Raw genomic sequence first — 23,585 nt, forward strand, 5'->3', positions numbered from 1 at the left:
GTCTTAGGGAATCAAGCCTTGAACCAGGGTCCTTAGGCTTCACAGGCAAGCTTTTAACCACTATGCCATCTATCCAACCCAAAGTGTGTATATAATTCTTATGTGTGCACTATACACTCAAAAATAGGCAACACAATAAAATTTCTGCTATTTGATTTGAGCATAACACAACAATTCTAAGCTTCAGGAGAGCTGGCAAAAAGGCTCAGCAGCTTAAGGCACTTGCCTACGAAGCCTAGCAACCGACCAATGCCCATGTAAAGCCTGAGTTACAAAGTGGCACATGTCTCTGAAGTTCATTTGCAGTAGCTGGAGGCCCTGGTGCACCCACTCATATTTCTCTCTCTCTCCTCTTGCAAATAAATAAAATATTAAAAATAGAAAGAAGGGCTGGAGAGATGCCTTAGCGGTTAAGGTGCTTGCCTGCAAAACCTAAGGACCCATGTTTGACTCTCCAGATTCCACATAAGCCAGATGCAGAAAGGCAAGTGGAAGGTCATACATGTCCACTAGGTGGTGCAAGTGTGTGGAATTCAAATGCAATGGCTAAGGCCCTGGTGCGCCAATTCTCTCTCTTCCTCTCTTTCTCTCTCATCCTCTTGCTCTAAAACTTAAAAATTAAAATTAAAAAATTAAATAGGAATAAAAATAAAAAGGCTCTAGACAACCTTACTCTACTGAGAACAAACAAAAGTTTGTGTTTAGGATTCTTCATTTGGCTAGTTGTGATGTGTATCCTCTGGCAAAAATAAAGCTGTGAGCATTAATACAGAATTTTCTTGGGTTCTGTAAATAGTCTTGGGGATTATAAAACTAGAAAGGATGTCAGAAGTGAGGGTAGCCTGGGGAACTAAAACCTGAGGCTGGTGTCTGGAGCACTCATGTGAATGACTATATCCTTAACTTCTGAAGTTTGGCCCAACTCTGGATACTTGGTATCAAAACTTTTCCAACACATTCCCTCCCAAATGTTTTTTTCTTTTCTTCTAAAATTTAGAAGAGAAAGGATGACCTAGTCTAAGGAAAGAAAATGTCTAAAATGTTAGTCTAATTTTAAGTTCCTTTATGAATTTCAGATGAAGATATTCTTCCTTTCCTCCCTAGTAAGGCAGTTCATAATTATAAGATGCTAGATACCTAAAAACCCGAGATTCAGAATTAAGAAAAGCCTGTTCAATTGCTATCATGCTACTTAAGCAGAATATAAAGTTTTAATATTTTGTTTTAGTTTTACTTTTTTTTTTGTATCAACTGATAGAAATGAAAACGTCACAAAGGCAGCACCACTAAAGGGAAAGAGAGTATCCTCTTAAAGTTTAAGTTGCCAGCAGGGTAAAGGCTAAAATAGAACATAAGAAACAATTATACATTAAAGAAAGTGAGGAGCTTTAATTTATACTTATTCTATGATCACTTGTATAGGCAAAAGTCTTTCAAATGATAAGTACAAGTTTTCATTAAAAAAAAATCACTGGGCTGGAGAGATGGCTTAGCGGTTAAGTGCTTGCCTGTGAAGCCTAAGGACTCCGGTTCGAGGCTCAGTTCCCCAGGTCCCACGTTAGCCAGATGCACAAGGGGGCGCACGCGTCTGGAGTTCGTTTGCAGAGGCTGAAAGCCCTGGCGCGCCCATTCTCTCTCTCTCTCCCTCTATCTGCCTTTCTCTCTGTGTCTGTCGCTCTCAAATAAATAAATAATTTAAAAATTAAAAAAAAAAAAATCACTATAGCCAGGTATGGTGGGACACCTTTAATCCCACCACTCAGGAATCAGAGGTAGGAGGATCACCATGAGTTTGAGGCCACCCTGAGACTACATAGTGAATTCTAGGTCAGAATGGGCTACAGCTAGACCCTACCCCAATAAATAAATAAGTAAATAAAAAACAAACAAAACAAAATCACCATATTAATTTAATTTTTAAATCTTGGTAACAAATTTTCAAGACAATTTAGTAATATTGAAAATAGCTAAACATTCAAATTAATTATTGTTTTCACTTTTGTAACCTAAACTCTTTCTTTTTTAGAACTGTTTTATCACATTTTATATCTATCTGCTTCAAACAAACTAAAATCTGACATAGTTAAATATGCCATTCATTTTCATTTTTACTAGAAAAATACATTTATATAACAAATGCAATTTAATATATTAGATTTATCTCTGGCCCACAGTACTCAACAGGCACTAAGCAAATGCTAATAAATGTGATTCAACCAAAGTGACAGAGTGGGTAGAGTGACTGTCTTTGCTGCTTTGGTATGTCATCACCGTGGTAAATGTGTGCCCAAGTATCCTGATGTGATAGGTACTAGAGAAAACCAACAGAAACTACAGTTAAAACATGTATGTAACAAAAGTAGCCTTGGTTGGCCTGGTACTTGCTATGTAGCCCAGGCTGGACTTGAACTTTCAGAATCCAACTGCCTGCCTCTGTCTCTGAGTGCTGGGAATCATACATAGGCATAATCATGTATTAAGTTTTGCTGGTTTTTCAAGGTAGGGTCTCACTCTAGCTCAGGCTGACCTGGAATTCACTATGTAGTCTCAGGGTAGCCTCAAACTCACAGTAATCCTACCACTGCCTCCCAAATGCTGGGATTAAAGGCATGCACCACCTGGCTCATGTATAAGATTTTAACTGAACTAAAAATGTTCTTTTCTCATTAGCTTTAGTTCTTGACTAGCTTGGCTTTACCACAGGGCTATGTCCCCAGCTGCTGATTGCTTTTTTGTTTGTTTGTTTGTCTTTGTTTGTTTTCTGTTTAGCAGAGACCTATCCATAGCATTTCCCAAAAGTTGGCGATAGCCCCAAAAGTATAACTAAATGCTACACTGTTCTAATTTGGTAATATCAAGAATATTATAATTTGCTAGTCTGATATGTAGAGGGAGTGTCTCTCAAAAAAAAAGACAAAATAAATAATGTAATGTCTTCGGCCAGTTTTGTTATTATAGTATTTCAATCTGAATTACTGTAATTGTATAATTGTATATTATGTTTTACAACTACAATAAAAACAATTTCCATTAGTAAGACTCAAATAGTTCTCTGAAAATTCAAGTTCTTATAATGAACTCAAAGTTGATCTCTCTGGGGACAGGAGAATGGCTCAGCACTTAAGGGTGTTTGCTTGCAAGGCCTTATGGCCTAGATTCATTCCCTATTACCCACATTTAGCCAGATGCAGAGAAAGGCACATGCATCTGAAATTTGGTTGTAGTGGCAGGAGGCCCTGGATCATCAATTTCTCTTTCTCTCTCTCCTTGCAAATAAACAAATGATAGATACAGAAGCTGGAGAGATAGTTCAGTGGTTAAGGCATTTACCTGCAAAGTCTAATGAACTGGGTCCAATTTCCCAGTACCCATGTAAAGCCAGATGCACAAAGTGGTGCATGTATCTGGAGTTAGTTTATAGCAGCTGAAGGCCCTAGCATTCCCATTCTCTCTATCTCTCTTTTCTCTATCACTACCTGCTTGGAAGTTAATGAATTAATAAAAAGAAATATCAGGGCTGGAGAGATGGCTTAGCAGTTAAGCGCTTGCCTGTGAAGCCTAAGGACCCCGGTTCGAGGCTCGGTTCCCCAGGTCCCACGTTAGCCAGATGCACAAGGGGGCGCACACGTCTGGAGTTTGTTTGCAGAGGCTGGAAGCCCTGGCGCGCCCATTCTCTCTCTCTCCCTCTACCTGTCTTTCTCTCTGTGTCTGTCGCTCTCAAATAAATAAATAAAAATTTTAAAAAAATTAAAAAAAAAAGAAATATCATTTGAAAAGTAAATGCTATAGATAAAAATGAATAAAATCTATCTCAAATTGTTCAGGCATTTACACCATGCTTCTGGTGACAACAAAAGGTAAACATGGGGGGCTGGAGAGATGGCTCAGTGGCTAAGGTATTGCCTGCAAAGCCAAAGGATCCTGGTTTGATTCTCTGGGACCCATGTAAAGCCAGATTCATAAGGGGACGCATGCATCTGGAGTTTGTTTGCAGTGGCTGGAGGCCCTGGTGTGCCCATTCTCTCCCTCTCCCTTTCTCTCTCTCTCTCTTTCTCTCTTACAAATAAATAAATAAGTTATTTTTTTTTAATAAAAGTAAACATGGGCTGGAGAGAGGGTTCAGTGGTTAAAGTACTTGCCTGCAAAGCCCAATGACCCAATAAAGCAAGATGCACAAGGTGGTACATGCATCTAGAGTTTATTTGCAATGGCTAGAGGACCTCTCTGTCTGACTCCTCTCTGTGAGCAAAGAAAGGAATCCAATATTCTAAAAAGTAAATGTATAGCTAATGATCATTAGGTGCTGATATATAATAAATCAAGTAGGGACAGAAAATGTAGTAAAAATAAGGAAATTTTTAACATACAATTTCAGCAAACTTATGTGGTTAAGATTAATGTTATGTAATTTCTAAAATAACTTTTAAAATTAAATTTAGCTAGGTGTAGTGGTGCACACCTTTAATCCCAGCACTCAGCTCGGGAGGCAGAGGTAGGAGGATCGCTGTGAGTTCAAGGCCACCCTGAGACTACAGAGTGAATTCCAGGTTAGCCTGAGCTAGAGCAAGACCCTGCCTCAAAAAACTAAAATAAAAAAATTAAAAAAACCCCTAAATCTGCCATGTAGAAAAACTTATTAAAATTTTTCATCTAAAAGATTACCTTTTAATGAGTTTTTGCTACCACCTAGTGTTATACTTTAAGAAATACTTTCATATAAAAGTTACAAAATATGCTGGGTGTGGTGATTCATGCCTTTAATCCCAACACTCGGGAGGCAGAGTGGATCAGTCCAAGATTGATGCCACCTCCAGACTACACAGTGAATTCCAGGTCAGCATGGGCTAAAGAGTGAGACCCTACCTCGAAAAACAAACAAAAAAAGTTACAAAATACTTTTTATTAACCAAACATTACTAGAAAATTCAATCGTAGGGGTAAAAAATAAAGAGGAAAAAAATGCTTTTTAAAAAAAACTTTTCTGGGCTTCAAGGTAACTAGGAGCCATGCCAAACCAGCCTAGGGAGGAATTAAGCAAAACCACAGAAAAATACAGTCTTCTTCTGAAAAGTGAAGCTGTATAGGTTCTTCTTAGACAAAAGTGGGAGAACTAAAGAGAGACTATGATCCACCAGAAGAAAGAAAACCAAATTCAAGAACAATACAAAGGTGTCTAATGATCCAACTTCTATTTAATATACTACTGGAAGTCTTAGCTATAGCAGTAAGGCAAGAGACACTTATAAAAGGGATACAAATTGGAAAGGAAGAGATCAAATTATCATTATTTGCAGATGATATGATTCTATACATAAAAGAGCCTAAAGATTCTACCAACAAATTGTTAAAGCTAATTAGCACTTTTAGCAACGTAGCAGGATACAAAATAAATACATAGAGATCGGTAGCTTTCTGATATACTAACAACAAACATGCGGAGGAGGATGAAAAATCTCTCCCATTCACAATTGCCTCAAAAATAAATAAATAAATAAAGTACCTTTGAATAAGCTTAACCAAGAAAGAGAAGGATCTCTACACTAAGAACTTTAAAACACTCAAGTGAGAAATTGAAGAAAATAGAAGAAATTTCATGTTTTTGGATTGGAAGAATCAATATTGTGAAAATGTCAATCTTACCAAAAGCAATCTACACATTTAATACAATCCCCATTAAAATTCCAATGGCAGGGACTTCCGGGTAAGATGACAGCATAGGAGCCACTCCAAACCAGCCTAGGGAGGGATTTAAGCAAAACCCCAGCAAAATAAACTCTTCTTCTGAACAGTAAAGGAGTATAGGTTATTCTTAGACACAGCAAAGAAGCCAGAGAGACCAAGACTCAAGAGAAGGGAGGAAAATGTACCACTGAGACCTCGGTCCGCAATCAGCACACACCCGCCGCGCAGTCCCATCAGACATGCCAGGTGGTGGCAGCAGCAGCAGCAAAGACCAAGCAACAGATTTTCCCCCCACCATCAGAACTACAGACCTCTGGCATTAAGCCCCCAGTGATAGCATAGCTGATCAGAGCTCTAGCTCCACAGCACAACACTGAGGGATCGAGGTGGGCACTCAGCATTGGTGAGATTGGAAGCCACCCCAAAAGTTAATGAGGCTGACTGACAAAGTTGCAGAAGACACAAGGAAATGAAAAGATATCCATGTTCTTAGATTAGAAGAATCAGTATTGTGAAAATGTCAATCTTACCAAAAGCAATCTACATGTTTAATGCAATCCCTATTAAAATTCCAATGGCATTCAAAGGAATAGAAAAAAAATGCAAAATTTCATTTGGAAGCAGGAAAAACCTCAAATAGCCAAAACAATTTTGAGCAACAAAAATAAGGCCGGTGGTATCACCATGCCCAATTTTAAGCTATATCACAAAGCCATAGTAACAAAAACAGCATCATATTGGCACAAAGACAGACATATAGATCAATGGAACAGAACAGAGGACCCAGATGTTCATCCATGCAGCTATAGCCACATGATTTTTGACAAAAATGCCCAAAAAATTCATTGGAGAAAAGACAGCCTCTAAAAATAGATTTGCCATATGATCCAGCTATAGTACTCCTAGGCATATATCCTAAAGACTCTTCTCACTACCTTAGAGATACTTGCACAACCATGTTTATTGCTGCTCTATTCACAATAGATAAGAAGTAGAACCAGCCTAAATGTCATCCACAGATGAACGGATAATAAAGATGTGGTCATCTACACAATGGAATTCTATTCAGCAGCAGAGAAAAATGAAATTATGAAATTTTCAGGGAAATGGATGGATCTGGAAAGGATTATTCTAAGTGAGGTAACCCAGGCCCAGAAAGCCAAATATCGCAAGTTCTCTCTTAAATAACGGTATATCCAGAAGCCATAGATTGTTACTAGAAAATTTTCAGTACCTGGGATGGGATACTTCCCAGTGAGCAGTAAACTGGCCAGGGAGGTCCCTTTGCCTCCAAGACATTACAGGCTATTGGCAAGGCCCTTGGTTCCCCGTGAGAAAGAGATGGGAAGATCCTATTGCTGAAGACTTCACATGACTGAAAGGCAAAGTCACTGAGAAATCAAGTTGGTGCTGAGCAGAAAACCTTCTTCCTCTAGCCCAGCCGACTGAAAGCTGCACTTTATGCACTCTTATGAGAGACAAGTCAGCAGCGGTGAAAACAGTGGCAGCCTCAAGTCTGACCAGACAGGCCAAATGAATGAATGAGTGCAATAGTGACATGTCTGCTCTGGAGGAAACTAACTGTTCTCTAATTGGACTAAAGGCCTACTCTATGGAAGGGAATACATGCCTGGTACAGAAAACCTAATCAAAAGCCTATGGCAGGAGAGGTCATGAGCCTTAGGGGTATAAAGCCTACTTTTGTCTGGATAAATGTATATATTATTCTCACCAAACTACCCTGAAAGCACTACACTTAATTTTCATATTCATATATTACTACTACTCTCACTTGGTTAGAAAAGCTTCCCTTTTCAGATGGCTATGACCACTGGGATAACCCAAAAGGCAACATAGTGCTGAGAAGTGAAGGAGGAGTGTCCAGCACTGAAGCATCTTTATCACACCCTCCAAGGCTCAGGGTCCATTGTGGACGAGGTGGCGAAAAGAATATTTGAGTGAAAGGAAGGGCACTGCTCCTTACAATGCAACTGCCCAGACAGAAGTTGACCTCAATATCCATGACCACTCAGTGCCTAACAACATCTTCACAAGACCCTCATAATAGGAAGAAAAGATGATGACATCAAGATAAAAGAGAGACTAACAGAAAGAGGGAGGGGATATGATGGAGTTGTGAATGGCAAAGTGGGGGAGCGATGGAAAATATCATAGTTTATTGTCTATAAATATAGAATGTGTCAATAAAACAAAATTTTTTTTTTTAATTTTTCAAGGTGCTTGCTGGCAAGGCCAAAGGACCTAGGTCCAATCCTACAGTACCACTGTAAAGCCAAATGCACAAAGAGGCGCATGGGTCTGGAGTTCATTTGCAGTGGCTAGATGCCCTGGCATGACCATTCTCTATCTGGCCTCTCCCCATCAAATAAATAAATATGCTTAAAGTTTTTTATATAGATAATTATTTCATGACTCCTAAAATTTATTATACCCAATGAATAATAATTTTATGCATCAAGTCTTTACCACGGCTTACAAACATTTAGTTTGTTTCAAACAAGCTTTTAAAAAATAAATGAACTCAAAAAGCCAACTAATTAGCACAAAATATTCTCTCCAATTATTAGTGTTGTGAACAAATTTTCCCTCAACTTGATGCCTACATTCAATACTAGTATTTTAGGTTCCACAGAGAAAGATATCATGGTTAATGCCCCTGGAAACTGTACTGCTAGACTAAGAGTATGACTCAGCATGTAAGAAGACGGGCTGCTCAAGCACAGGGAACTGAGTTCAGTCCCCAGCATGCATATTAAACAAGTCAGACATGACTGTGCACACTTGTGACTTCAGTGCTGAGGGGGCTGAAGGCAGGAGGATGACTGGAGTGTGCTGGTCAGTCAGTCTAACTGAAATCTAAGTTCAGTGTGCATCCATCTCAAGGAGATAAAGTGGAAGACAACACTCCATGTCCTCCTCTGGCCTCCACACATGTACGCTACACACATACTACACAAACACACACACAAAGAAACACACACACAAAACTATATTGTTTACTACTTACTCTCACATTCAACTTATAAAACACCAAATCACTTAGTGAAGTAAAATCAGATATAACAAAAATAAAATATAGAAAATGTAACAAGTGGGGAAAAAAAGGTGAAATCATAGATACACATGTTCTTAGTTTTATTCAGAAACTTCCTTTTTGGTAAGAATATTTTATACACTAGAAATTATTTCTCAGTCTACAGACTCCACAGGTGACTTGAGCTCATCTTAATGAATTAACATATTGGAAATCCCATGAAATGTATTACAGCAAGATTTTTTTTCTTATAACTTTTTAAAAATTATGTCAGTTGCCCTCTTAGCACAGTGGGCAACATGTCAGTTAAATAAAGTCACATTATGGGTGGCTAGAGGGCTCAGTAGTTAACGTGCTTGCCTGCAAAGTCTAAGGACCCAGCTTCAGTTCCCCAGTACCCACATAAAGCCAGACGAATGAGGTGGTACATGCATCTGGAGTTCATCTGCAGTGGCTAGAAGCCTTGGCACACCCATTCTTTCTCTCTCAAATAAATAAATAAAATAGTTTTAAAAATCACATTATGTTACTTTCTAGCATATTCCATACCAGTTTTCAGGAATAACAAATTCTGTGTGTAGGTTATGAATTGTACTTTAGCTCCTTCCCATATAAATAACATTAAACTTTTGAAATTTAGTAACAAATCTTAATGTATCATGTCTAATATTACTCACTTGAAATGACCTTTCCATTGTTATTGCAAAGTAGTATTCTCTCCTGGGATACTTTCGCTCACAGATCAAAACTTGATTGCATATTCTGCCCTTTGATCCCGTTTGCTTGGTAACCAATTTTTTCCCAATCATCTGTGAGGAAACAGCTTTTGCTTCTTCAGGACTAAAAGAAGAAAGAGAATACAAATTCTTCTGTTTCCCAATTTAGAAAATTCCACGCCATAGCTGAAATATTAACACTTAAATCTTAGTATTTTCAATAATTTGCTAATCTTTAGTGATTTTTTTCTTTAGCAAATTAACATAGTAGCCAGGCGTGGTGGCGCACGCCTTTAATCCCAGCACTCGGGAGGCAGAGGTAGGAGGATTGCCATGAGTTCAAGGCCACCCTGAGATGACAGAGTTAATTCCAGGTCAGCCTGGACCAGAGTGAGACCCTACCTCAAAAAAAAACAAAAAAAAAAACAACAAAAAAAAATCTCATCTTTGGGCTGGAGAGATGGCTTAGCGGTTAAGCGCTTGCCTGTGAAGCCTAAGGACCCCGGTTCAAGGCTCGGTTCCCCAGGTCCCACATTAGCCAGATGCACAAGGGGGCGCACGCGTCTGGACTTCGTTTGCAGAGGTTGGAAGCCCTGGCGCGCCCATTCTCTCTCTCTCCCTCTATCTGTCTTTCTCTCTCTGTCTGTCACTCTCAAATAAATAAATAAGAAAATTAAAAAAAAATTAACATAGTAGGCCATATAGATGGTTCAGTGGGTTAAGAGTGCTTGCTATATAAGCATGAAGATGTGAATTCAGTCCTTGGCACTTACATTTAAAAAAAAAAAAAAAAAGCTCAAAGCTCAAAGCTCAAACCAATTTAAAACAAATTTTCTTTTTTTTGGTTTTTTGAGGTAGGGTCTCACTCTGGTCCAGGCGGATCTGGAATTAACTATGTAGTCTCAGGGCGGCCTCGAACTCTCCATGATCCTCCCACCTCTGCCTCCCAAGTGCTGGGACTAAAAAAGGACTAGGGTTCCCCAGTAGCTCTAGAAGAGAGAGCAGACTGACTGTCTGCCATGAAATGGGTCAACTCCACCTCATCTGTCCTGGCCCAGAAATCATTACAGAGGAAGTGGTAACATGAATACTGCTCTCATGGCTAGCATGAAAGCCACCAGTTCAAGGGAAATGTAACAGACACTGTGGTCACTCAAACCTCAGAAAAACAGAGATCCAAAGACTACACAGAAAGCAACGAACACAATATCAGATCCCTATCTTGCCTGCCAAGGATCAGGGACCATGGCAGAAGGAGGGACAGAAAGATTCTAAGAGCCTCAGGATGGGTGGAAATAACCTGAGACACTGTCTTCCCTCCCCAACCTAGAGACTGAGTCTTCTCTTGCTCCCCACAGTGAATATCAATAACCTCACAGAAGATGACCCTCAGCAGAACTGGGGCAGGGGGAGGGGAGGCCTAAGAGTTTGACCTTTTTATTTAAAAAAACTCAATAAATAATAAAAGCATTTTTTTTTTAAAAAAAGACTTACGAGAAAACTATCTTCACTCCTCCTTTGAGGCCACTTTCAAATGTTCCTTTTCCTCTGCCTCCAGCTAAAACCTGAGCTTTAATCACAACATCCTTTGAACCTAGAAGACAAAAACTTCTATTACATATGAAGCAGGAAGCCATATCAAAGACAGGATTTTATTTAACATACATAATCATAGATGTTATTAAATAAGGTTCCATTTGTTCACAATGTCAAATGACATTCCATGTACATAGATTGAAAAGTAGAGCATTCACCATCTAAAAGATCTATTCCTTTCAAAAATTAGCTACTTATATTAAGTCATTTCTGAAAATACTCTTTACTGAAAAATAACTGAGCCTTTCTTTGACATTTAAAACACCTTAAGTACAAAACCAAGACTCAAGTATTTTCTTAATACTTTCCAGTCTCTCTATTCACAGGTAAACCTGCTATTTTGTAAAATCTGAGTTATAATTACTACTTTTAAGAGATATAATATGTCATGACTTAGAGATATTACCAGTGCTTATAGCTGGTGCTAATTTATAGAACTTTGTCCTATTAATAAACATTATTTAGCAGTAATATTATGAATGCTAAGTTTGTAAATTTTACAAGCTAGGTTGAGGACAGTGACTTCAAGGGCAGCCTAGGGCTAGAGATCCAGGTCAAAAAAAAAAAAAGGAAGAAAAAAAAAAAAGCTGGGCGTGGTGGTGCACACTTTAATCCCAGCACTAGGGAAGCAGAAGTAGGAAGGATTGCCATGAGTTAAAGGCCACGCTGAGACTACAGAGTTAATTTCAGGTCAGCCTGGACCAAAATGAGACCCTACCTCGAAAAACCAAAAAAAAAAAAAAAGAGAAAAGAGAGAGAGAGAGATCCAGGTCAGCTGGAATAGTGAGACCCTACCTTAAAAAAAAAAAAAAAAATGAAAACAGAAAAACAAATTTTTACTGCCTTTATTACATATAAATCAGACATTAACTACTCACAAATTCAAACCCTAAGTTACCTTTACTTAACAAAAATTTCACCTAATTTAGTATCCCACAAGCCTTTGCTGAGCATGAAATAAGATTTTATTCTGGCTCTAATTTAGAAGAACTCTAAATGAAAAGCCATACTTCCAATTCAAGAAATAAAGGGCACCCCATTCAAAGCATAAATTACATGGCAATATTCTGGCTCTGGACATAGCCTCCTTTCAAAAAGAAACAAATATATACAAAACACGAAAAAAATTAAATTTTAAGCATTTCTTAAGTGTTCTGTATTTTAATGAAAAGCTTCAATACAAGCAAAGTCTGTATCAAAGCATATTTAGTCTTATGAATCAAAAGTAATCCAACAGATTCACTATATTCATCTAAATAAAACTGGTGGGATTTCAAATACTATAAAGAAAATACAGTGTACGGTTACTACATTACTTTATTATGCTCTCCTATTAAATCTTTCAAAATGTAAATTTACGTTTACTTCTCAAAGCTAACTGATTTTTAACAAAAAGTAACTCCAAATTATCAAAAGCAATTAAGGTTACTGCCATCAATAAAAGAACCTACTTAAAACATGGGTAACTATGGAATTTGGTTACTGATACTGATTGATCTGGTACTCTTCAAGTCTTTGGGATCTATCATGAAACCTGTTCTTGTGGAGCTTACATTCTAAAGCCCAATTCTTGCTCATTCCCTTTTACTTCCATGGTTTTCACAATGAAAGCAAGAAAGAAAGTAGTAGACCTCTCTTCCTAATCACACAAACAAGTCTTTTCCTTATCATTTCCCTGAAAAAAAAAAATCTTCATAGCTACCCTCTTTTAAACAACAAGAAATACAATCTCCTTCCACATGACATTCTAGCTGAAAATGGGTCTTCATCTTCCTAATGCCAATAAAATTTCTAAGACATTAATATTATAGAAAGTCAAAATCACCTTGCAGATTTAAAAATAAAAATAAAATTTCAGCAATCATAAATATCTACATTCTTTCTTTTTTTTTAATTTTTTTTTTTTGAGGTAGGATCTCACTGTAGCCCAGGCTGACCTGAAACTAACTCTGTAGTCCCTGGCTGGCCTAGAACTCACAGCAATCCTACAACCTCTGCCTTCTGAGTGCTGGAATTAAAGGTATATGCCACCATGCCCAGTCTACCTTCTCTTTTAAGCAATTATAAATATAAATCTTAAAAAAAAAAAAGTAGAAATGGGCTAGAAAGATGATCCAGCAGTTTAGGCACTCACTTGCAAAGCATGACACCCTGAGTTCTATCCCCTAGTACCCTTGTAAAGCCTTATGCACAAACTGGCGCATGCATCTGGAGTTCATTTGCAATGACAGGCGACTTTGATGTGCTCATTCATTTTCATTCCCCTCATGGCCTTCCTTGCAAATAAAAAAAAGTAAAAAGGAGCAAAAGAGATGAGTTAAAACGGTGATGTGGAGGAAAGGGCCCATATGAGAGTAGAGTAGCAGGAGGCAAGGACCCAGAAGAGCCAAGTCTTTTCTACTCCAGAATACAGGACTAAGCATCATGTGTCTTTTGTTTCCAGCCCTCTAGCCCACTGTTCAGCACAAAGTGGGTGCTCACTGGCTAAAGAGATGACAGACAAAAAGACTAAAAGCTGATCTGAAAGACAAGAATGAGCAAGGAAATGGAGAATAGAGGGATAGCTGTCCTAACTTAGTCTCTTTCACTCTGCCTCTTCTGGGCTAAAAGCTACAAAGTACCCATTTCCCAGCCTAGTCCCCAAGCATGGAAGAGCTCTGAGAAAGTGGCTTTGTGTACACTTTTATTTTTGTACTATAAATCAAAAAAATAAGTATAAAAGCCAAATCAAACATGGTAGCATATGCTTATAATCCCACCACTTTGGGAGGTAAAGCAGGAGGATAAAGAGTTCAAGGTCATCCACAGATACACAGTGAGTTGAAGGCTCACTATGCCTTCACATGAAACCCCCCCTTCACAAAAACATAAATAAATAAGTAAACAAACAAACAGATGTCAAAAGTTGTCATAAAACCAAAGAAAAGTTCATAACTTAGTAAAGTTCCCATGTCAACGGGCTGGAAAGATGGTTCAGCAGTTAAGTGACCTTCATGGCACAAGCATGAGGGTCAGAGACCTCCTGAGTTTGAATCTCCAGAACCTATATACAGATCTGGGCATAGCCATGCATGTCGGTAACTCCAATCCTGTGGAGGAGCAGAAACAGAATTGTTGGGGCTCACAAACAGCAAGCTCCAGAATCAGTAAGAGGAAATCAGGAAAAATCAGTCAAGTAAGGGACTGAGGAGACACTCCATGTTTTCCTCTAGCTGGGGCACCCACAGGACACTGCAAGCAAGCACATGGGGCACACATCAGCACATACATATGCATACATCACACATACCATATCATACATTAAAAAAACAAATAGTTCCCATTTCAAGGTGGTATATGTTTTTCTTAATTCAATACCTAATTTTTTGGCAATTGCATAAGCTTCATCTGATGACTTTGCCACGAATCCTTTAGGAACAGCGACACCAGCTTCCTCTAACAACTCCATACTCATATATTCATGTAGTGAGAGATTTCTTTGCTGTTTCTTCTGTAGTACTTGGAGTCCATAATTATTAAACAATCCAGAATTGCCGAGAACCTAGAGAAATTTGAGACATATTTATACATGACACTGATCTGACAACTGTTCTTGTTAAAACCATCACCTCAAAATACTTTGTTTACATATAGTAATTGGTTCTTTGTAACTATAACAAAATTGTTATATCCTATCATCAAAATATAATATTCGGCCAGGTATGATGGTGCATGCTGTGGTGGTTTGATTCAGGTGTCCCCCATAAACTTAGGTGTTGTGAATGCTAGCTCCCCAGCTGATGGAGATTTGGGAATTAATGCCTCCTGGAGGGAGTGTATTGTTGGGGGCGGGCTTATGGGCTTTATAGTCAGTTTCCCCATGCCAGTGTTTGGCACACCCTCCTGTTGCTGTGGTCCACCTTACGTTGGCCAGGGGATGATGTCCACCCTCTGCTCATGCCATCATTTTCCCCTGCCATCGTGGAGCTTCCCCTCGAGCCTATAAGCCAAAATAAAACTCTTTTTCCCAGAAGCTGCTCTTGGTTGGGTGATTTCTAACAGCAATGCGAACCGGACTGCAACACATGCCTTTAATCCCAGCACTTAGGAGATAGAGGTAGGAAGATCACTGTGAGTTTGAGGCCAGCCTGAGACTATACAAGTGAGTCCCAGGTCAGCCTGGGCTAGAATGAGACCCTACCTTGAAAACAACAAATAAAAAAAAAATAATAATTATATATATCTCAGAGTATGTGAACTATAGTAGAAAACTAAAAGCTAATAAAGCGGTAATTATCAAATGATGTCCTTGTGGTTATATTTCCTCATCATATCTACTCCTCATCTTACATTTGAGCTTTACTCTCAAATCACCAATGACCTAAAGGTCATGTCTACCTTTAGTTCAAAAGAACTAAAACCAATCTCATCTTTGCTACTAAATAAAAACTTCTTCTCAACTTTCTTCTCTCCACCATTCCTCTAGTATCTAACAAATCATACGGCACTAGATATATGATGGGTGATTTGGTCCCCATAGCCTTTTCATACACTCAAAATCAAAATACTGACCTCATCTGTAGAGGACACTCACTACAGTGGGTTGACTGGGACAACTATGGGACTAGTCCTCTCAGTTGAGGTCTCCTTGCTCTTTCCATTGGCAGCTTACATGCACTGCCATCAATAGGATGAGTAGGATGGATATAAAGACACTTGACACCTCACTACTACTTAGAACAATTCAGAATAATCATCCTAGTTTTAGATCTCCCATAGAAATGGCAGACTTGTGTTGCAATTCACCTCAGCTCTACTTCTCCTACCTTCACTCTTCTACTCCTTTAATGGGTGGTTCCAGATCACATTCCAAAAACCTTCTTTCACACAACTTTCTGTCCCAGTCTATAAATTTACTCACCAAGAACCAACCTGAAATATCAACTTTAATGTATTCCTTCTAGATGATTCCCTTAACTGTTACCACTTTTACAAGCCTAGTCCAATGAGTCTTTCCCTCACAATTGGACCATAAAATCTTCCAAGAAAGCATAGCAACTCCAAACTCTTGCCTTTCAACATATGTAGAATATTCATTCATTCTATCGAATTTATTGATCTAAGCACTAGAACAAGAGCAGTGACCCAAAGAAAATAGCCTTATAGCCTCAGGCTCAGTTCCAGTGTGCATTTGTAGAAGAGGACAGAAAATAAGCAAACATGTACTAGACTGTGGTTAATAACAAGAAATAATGGGACTGGCATGGTGGCACAAGCCTTTAATTCCAGCACTCAGGCAGAGGTAGGAGGATCACCATGAGTTCAAGGTGACCCTGAGACTACAGAGTAAATTCTAGGTCAGCCTGAGCTACCTCAAAAAAAACAAACAAACCAAAAAGAAAGAGAGAGAGAGAGAGAGAGAGAGAGAGAGAGAGAGAGAGAGAGAAAGAAAGAAAGAAAGAAAGAAAGAAAGAAAGAAAGAAAGAAAGAAAGAAAATAAGAAACAGCACTTCTATAAAAGAGAAACAAAAACATCCCTGAGCATAGCTTAATCAGAATTATACCCCCTCCCCAAAAAAATAAAAACAAGATTGGAGAGATGGCTCAGTGATTAAAAGCACTGGCTTGCAAAGCCTGTCCATCCAAGTTTGATTCCCTAGAACCCATGTAAAGCAAGATGCACAAAACAGTGCATGCATCTAGAGTTTATTTAAAGTGGCAGGAAGCCCAAGTGCACCCATACTCTTGTCTCTCATTTTCAAATAAGTGGATTTTTTTTTTTTTCAAATATGGCTGGAGAGATGGCTTAGCAGTTAAGGCATGTGCCTTCGAAGCCTAAGAACACTTGCTCGAATCTCCAGCGTGCAATGTCGCACATGCGCACAAGGAGGCACATGCATCTGGAGTTTGTTCATAGCACCTGAAAGGCACTGGAACACCCATTCTCTCTCTGCCTTTCTCCCTGTCTCTCTCTCAAAAATAAAAATGACTAAATAAACAAATAAAAAAGAAATGGGAAACAGCTGATAGCTGAAAAAGAAATATGAGAGCTAGCCTTTCAGCTACTATACTATGGCCCCAACACAAAAAGAGATAAAGAGAAAGAGCATTGTTACTGATAAACTTATATGCAAAAATTCTCAATAAAATTCTTGCTAAATGAATCTAAGAATACATTAAAAATATCATCTAGCCAGGTGTGGTAGCACATGCCTTTAACCCACTACTTGGTGGTCAGAGGTAGAAGGCTCACTGTAAGTTCAAGGCCAGCCTGAAACTATATAGTGAATTGCAGGTCAGCCTGAAAGACAACATAAAAAAATTGTTGATAACAACACTGGAGATACTAGGGATGATGGACAACATTCCAACATAATAAAGTTTATATACAACAAATAGAAAGCCAATATCATACTAAATGGAGAAAAACTTGAAACATTCCCACTAAGTTATGGAACATGAAAGGGGGTGTCCATTTCTCCAATGACATCATACTTGAAGTCTTAGAGCAACAAGACAATAGAAAGAAGTAAGTAAGAAATCAAATATATCTGCAGATGTATGATTCTGTGCTTAAGAGACCCCAAAGACCTTAAAGACTATACAAAAACAAAAAGCCCTAGAGCTGACAAACTCTTTCAGCAAAGTGGCAGAATATGAAGTTAATATCCATAAATCAGTAGCCTTAATGACAATCATACTGAGAAATAGCCACAAGAAACTGAGTATCTTGAAATATCCCTAACCTAGGAAGTGAAAGACCATTACAAGGAAAACAATAAAACACTAAAAAGAAATTGAGAAAGACATGAGAAAAGGAAAAGATTTCCCATGTTCATGGATTGGAAGAATTAATATCATGAAAATGGCCATCCTACCAAAAGCAGTATACAGGTTCAAAATTTTGGCATCACTCTTTACAGAAAAAAAAAAAAAATCTCAAAATTTATTTGTAAGCACAAAAGGCCTTGGCTAGCCAAAACTGTCAGCAGAAAGAATAATGGTGGTAGTGGTATCACCATACATGATTTCAGGATATGCTACAGGGCTGGAAAGATGGCTCACCAGTTAAAGGCACTTGTCTGTAAAAAGTCTAACAACCTGGGTTTGATTCCCCCAGTACCAACATGAAGAAAGTAGTACATGCATCTGGTCTTTGTTTGCAGTAGCAAGAGGACCTGGCACATCCACATTCATTCTCTCTCTCAAATAAATAAAAATGTTTAAAAAATTTTTAAAGATACATTAAAAAGCCATAGATATAAAAACAGCATGGTGCTCACACAAAAACCAACACATAACTCAATGCAACACAATAGAAGATATATGTATACCACCTCATCTTTGACAAAGAGGCCAAAATCACAAACTAGAGCATTCAACAAATGGTGCTGGAGAAACTGGGTGACTACATGTAGGAAAATAAATTTACCACCTCTTCTCTATTACCATGCATAAAAATCAATTTCAAATACATCAATGGCCTCAATGTAAGACCTGAAAAACTGAAATCTCCAGAGAAAAAAATTGGGAGAATACTCCAAGATACAGGCTTACAAAAGACCTTCTGAAAAAGACTCCAGAAGTCCAGAGAATAAATCACTCAACTACTGGGATCTCATGAAACTAAAAAACAAAAACAAAACAAAACAACAACAACAAAAAACTATTGTACAGCTAAGCAAACTGTGGTAGTTAGAATATGATAACTTAAATGTATGGCCCTATAGACTGAGGTGTTTTACTAAAATTAAGATTGTAATTTGGTTGTCCTGCTACTCAGCAGGAGGTGTTACTGGGGGCAGATCCTGGAGCCCAGACCTAAGGTATGCTTGGGAGCAGATCTCCATCCCAGCCCAAAAGTGTGAGCAGAGCAGTTTGAGCTCTGGCTATGGTTTTACAGTGCTGGGTGTTGGTAATATCTCTCTGCTTTGATCTATGGAAGAGAACCAGCTTCTTCCACCATTGGTGTTTCCCTAGACTCTGTAAACCTAAAAGAAACCCATTCCTCCCATAAGCTGTATCTGGATGGATATTCATCCCAGCCACAAGGAGCTAACTGGAACACAAACCATTAGCCAAGTCAATAGACAACTTAACAATGTAAGAATACCTTCATTGCCTATACATCCAACAGAAGCTTAATATTTAGAATATACAAACAAAATAAAATCAGGGATTGGAGAGATGACTTAACAGTTAAGGCACTTGCCTACAAGGCCTAAGGACCCAAGTTTGATTCCCCAGTGCCCATGTAAGCCAGATTCACAAGGTGGTACATGTGTCTGGAGTTTGTTTGCATGCCCATTCTCCCCCTCTCTCTATCTGCCTCTTCCTCCCTCTATCTCTCTCTTACATAAATAAATAAGTAAAACATTTTTTAAATCAGTACAGGGCTGGAGAGATGACTCAGCAGTTCAGGTGTTTGCCTGTAAAGCCTAACAACCCGAGTTTGATTGTCTAGTACCCACATAAAGCCAGATGCAAAAAGTGGCACAGGCATGTGGAGTTCATTTGCAACATCTCTTGCCCCTGGTGTACCAATTCTTCCTCCCCCCCATTTCTCCTCCCTCCATCCCTCTCTCTCTGCTGGGCATGGTGTCACACACCTTTAATCCCAGCTCTCGGGGAGGAAGAGGTCGAAGGATTGCTATGAGTTCAAGTCCAGCCTGAGACTACATAGTGAATTCAAGGTCAGCCTGAGCTAGAAGGCGAGACCCTACTTCAACCCAGCCCCCGCCCCCATAAAACAAATCAACCCAGTCACAAAATGTGGCAGGGAAGGGAACAGAGAGTTTCTAAAGGAAAAAATATAAATGGCCAATAAACATCTAAAAAATAATGTTCAACATCTTTAGCCATTAGGGAAATGCAAATAATAAAGATTCTGAGATTCCATCTTACTACAGTTAATGGCTATTATGAACTATCAAATGCTGGTGAAAGTACGGGGAAAGATGAACCCTCATTTACTGTTGGTGGGAGTGCAGACTTGTACAGACACTATAAAATCAGCACGGAGGTTTCTCAAAAATCTAACAATAGGGACTGGAAAGATGGCTCAGCAGTTAAGGTGCTTGCCTGCAAAGCCAAAGGACCTGAGTTTGATTTCCCAGAAGCAATGTAAAAGCCAGATGCACAATGTGGCACATGTTCCTGCAGTTCCTTTGCAGCAGCTGGAGGCCCTAGAGCACCCATTCTCTGTCTCTCTCCTCTACTCTCTCTGCTTGCAAAGAAACAAAGAAAGAGAAACAGAGAGAGAGAGAGAGAGAGAGAGAGAGAGAGGGAGAAAGAGAGAAAGAAGACTGACATTTGAAAAAAAAAATCTAGCAATAGAAGCCAGGCATGGCAGTGCACACCATTAATCTCAGCACTCAGGAGGCAGATGGAGGAGGGCCACTGTGAGTTGGAGGCCAGCCTGGGACTACAGCGAGACCCTACCTCAAAAAGAATTTCTAACACAGGTCTACCATTTGACACAGCTATACCACTCATGAACACAGATACCCTAAAGACTCTATAGTGTAGAGATATTGGCTCAAACATATTTGTTGTTGCTCTATTCACAATATGTAGGAAATGCAATCAGGCCGGATGACCATCAACTGATGAATGAATAACGAAGATGTGGTTCACATACTGCGGTGGTTTGTCCCCCATAAATTTAGGCGTTCTGAATGTTAGGTTCCCAACTGATGGATATTTGGGAATTAATGCCTCCTGGAGGGAGTGTATTGTTGGGGGCAAGCTTATGGGTTTTATAGCCAGTCTCCCCATGCCAGTGTTTGGCACATTCTCCTGTTGCTATGGACCACCTTATGTTGGCCAGAGGGGGATGTCCACCCTCTGCTCATGCCATCATTTTCCTGTAAGCCAAAATAAATCTTTTTTACCCAGAAGCTGCTCTTGGTTGGGTGATTTCTACCAGCAATGTGAACCTGACTGTAACACATACCCAGTAGCATTCTATTCAAAATGAATAGAAAAATGAAATGATGAAATTCGCAGGACAATAGATGGACCTAGAAAAAAAGTTATATTAAGTGAGGTAACACAGGTACACATATGTTCTCTTTCATATGCAGATCCTAACCTGGAAAATTTTTATTTATAACTTGTAATTTGCATTAATAGAACTGGCCAAGAACCTAGAATAAGACTGGGAGAGAGAAGAAGGAAGGGATTAAAGGAGGGAATGACAGGCAAGCAGAGGAACAGAATACAGCAAGGGAGAAAGGTTTGAGGGGTCAGGAAAAAGGCAGAGAGAAGAGGGAGACATACACAAAACTAAAGATAGCATGAATTAGTACTACAGAAACCTAATTCATTAGCTAAAAGATATGAATCTCTTAAAGAGAGAGGAAAACAATATCTGGGCATGGTGGCACATGCCTTTAATCCCAGCACTTGAAAGGCAGAGGTAGGAAGATTACCATGAATTCAAGGGCACCCTGAGACTTCATTGTGAATTCCAGGTCAGCTTGGGCTAGAGTGAGACCCTACCTCAAAAAAACAAAACAAAAAAAGAGAGAGAGAGGAAAGGGTGGCTTGAGAGATGGCTCAGCAGTTAAGAAGCATGCCTACAATGCCTAACAACCCAAGTGTGATTCCCCAGTACCCATGTAAATCCAGATGCACAAAGCAGTTCATGCATCTGGAATTCCTTTGCAGTGTCTAGAGGCCCTGGTATGCCCATTCATTCTCTTTCTTTCTCTGTGCTGGGCATGTTTAATCCCAGCACTGGGGAGGCCAAGGTAGGAAGGTCACTGTGAGTTCAGGGCCAGCCTAAGACTATGTAGTGAATACAAGTCAACATGGGCTAGAATGAAACCCAACCTCAAAAAGAGAGAAAGAGAGAGAGAGAGAGAGAGAGAGAAAGGGTGGGAGGAGGGAGAAAGAGAGACAGAGAGAGTGAGTGTGTGTGTGTTTGTACAGAAGAACCCTGCTGGGGTAGAAAAAACTTTACACTAAAACCATGGCCTAGGAAACTCCAGTGCCAGAATTGGGTTATGTTGGGCCCTAAAAGGCCCGTGAGGCCTAGTAGAACTTCCTGAGTCTAGCTAAAGTTTGGCGAACTGTCTCTGGCCAGCTAGGACTCAGCAAGACACCTAATGGCTTCTGGCCTGCTACTTCCAGTAGGAGTTGGAATTATCATTTCAAGAGTCGCAGTTTACTATTGGCCCTTACCTCTTCCCCCATACTAAAATCCCCGCCTTTGTTCCCAACATGATATAGGCAACTGCTTTCAACAATAAGGAGAGTTCCCGTGAGTTCCTGCTTCCACAAGACTCCCAACTCAGTGTGGTTTTTCTCCAGTGACTAGGAGAGATTCTGGGTCGTACAATGCCCACCCTCCTTCTCAACCTCTTGGGAGGAACCAGCAGGCCTGGTCCTTCCTCAGCACTACCTGCCCGCTGGCAGAGCCTGGAAACTGGTGCCCAACATGGGGCTCCAGGAACCTGGCAGACTAGTGCCCCATGAGAGGGATTCGTTAAGGAGGTCAATCGGTGTGCAAGTGAGCATACCCTCATAAGTTATGAGGCAATCTTCATATTTATCGAGGAATGAACTGAGATGAACCTGACCATGTGGATGTTAATCTTTTGGAACCTTTGTTTTGGAGAAATAGACATGGACTTGGTACTTGCAACTAAAGGTATCTTCTGGAGTGGTAAACCAAATTTTATGGACTATTCTAATGAGAGTCTGAAAATGCTAAATACAGATAGCATTAAACTTCAACGCTTGGCTTATGAGCTTTCTAAGGGGAAGGAAAGACTACAGGGAACTTTGTTGGAACTAGGCTACGGGCATAAGGGCTGGCTGCGTCCTACTGCCCAGGCCCAGAGGGTTTAATCAATGTTAAATTTGTAATGGACTGATATGCTTAGCTAGAGATATTGAACTAAGAGATTTAAGATTTTGGGGGTTTTTGTTGTTGTTGTTGTTGTTGTTTTGTTTTGCTTTTTCGAAGTAGGGTTTCACTCTAGCCCAGGCTGACCTGGAATTCCCTATGGAGTCTCAGGGTGGCCTAAAACTCATGGTAATCCTCTTACCTCCACCTCCCGAGTGCTGGGATTAAAGGCGTGAGCCACCACACCCAGCTGAGATTTAAGATTTTAAGCTGCAAAAACCTCAAGCAAGTTAAAATTACAGGCACTAGGACTAATTTTAGGTTATGGTGGTTCAATATACATTGGTTTAGACTCTCCTTGCTATGCCTTATACCAGTTAAAAATGTTTACTCCATGCCTTTATATGTTAAGTGTTTAACTTATTTTATTTTACAGATCTTAATATCTTAAATTAGTCAAGACTGTGGAGACCTTTAAAATTAAACTAAGTACAATTTATAATATATGATGGTTATAAATCTATTAAGAACCAGGGACAAAATATGGTAATTTAAATATATGGCCCCCCTCCTGGCAGCTTGTGCCCAGCCCTCCCCTACTGGGAGTTGGCAGGCAGTCCACCTCCTGGGTGACTGCCACGTGGCTCCCTTGGACTGACCCAGGTGGAGACAGGGGAGAAGTCTGCCCTCTCATGGTGACTGG

General features: G+C 39.5%; 1 protein-coding gene across 1 annotated transcript in view; it reads right to left on the reverse strand.

Annotated features, from left to right (window-relative positions):
- Sucla2 (succinate-CoA ligase ADP-forming subunit beta) overlaps positions 1–23,585 on the reverse strand; it is a 73,413-nt gene that overhangs the window by 28,472 nt on the left and 21,356 nt on the right. The window contains exons 2-4 of the mRNA XM_004665878.2: positions 14,407–14,590; positions 10,948–11,047; positions 9,415–9,577 (exon numbers count right to left, since the gene is read on the reverse strand). Of these exons, the coding sequence (XP_004665935.1) occupies positions 9,415–9,577; positions 10,948–11,047; positions 14,407–14,590 (447 nt within the window). The remainder of the gene's footprint in view (positions 1–9,414; positions 9,578–10,947; positions 11,048–14,406; positions 14,591–23,585) is intronic.

Source organism: Jaculus jaculus, chromosome 3 (assembly GCF_020740685.1).
Source record: "Jaculus jaculus isolate mJacJac1 chromosome 3, mJacJac1.mat.Y.cur, whole genome shotgun sequence".
In the NCBI taxonomy this organism is placed as follows: domain Eukaryota; kingdom Metazoa; phylum Chordata; class Mammalia; order Rodentia; family Dipodidae; genus Jaculus; species Jaculus jaculus.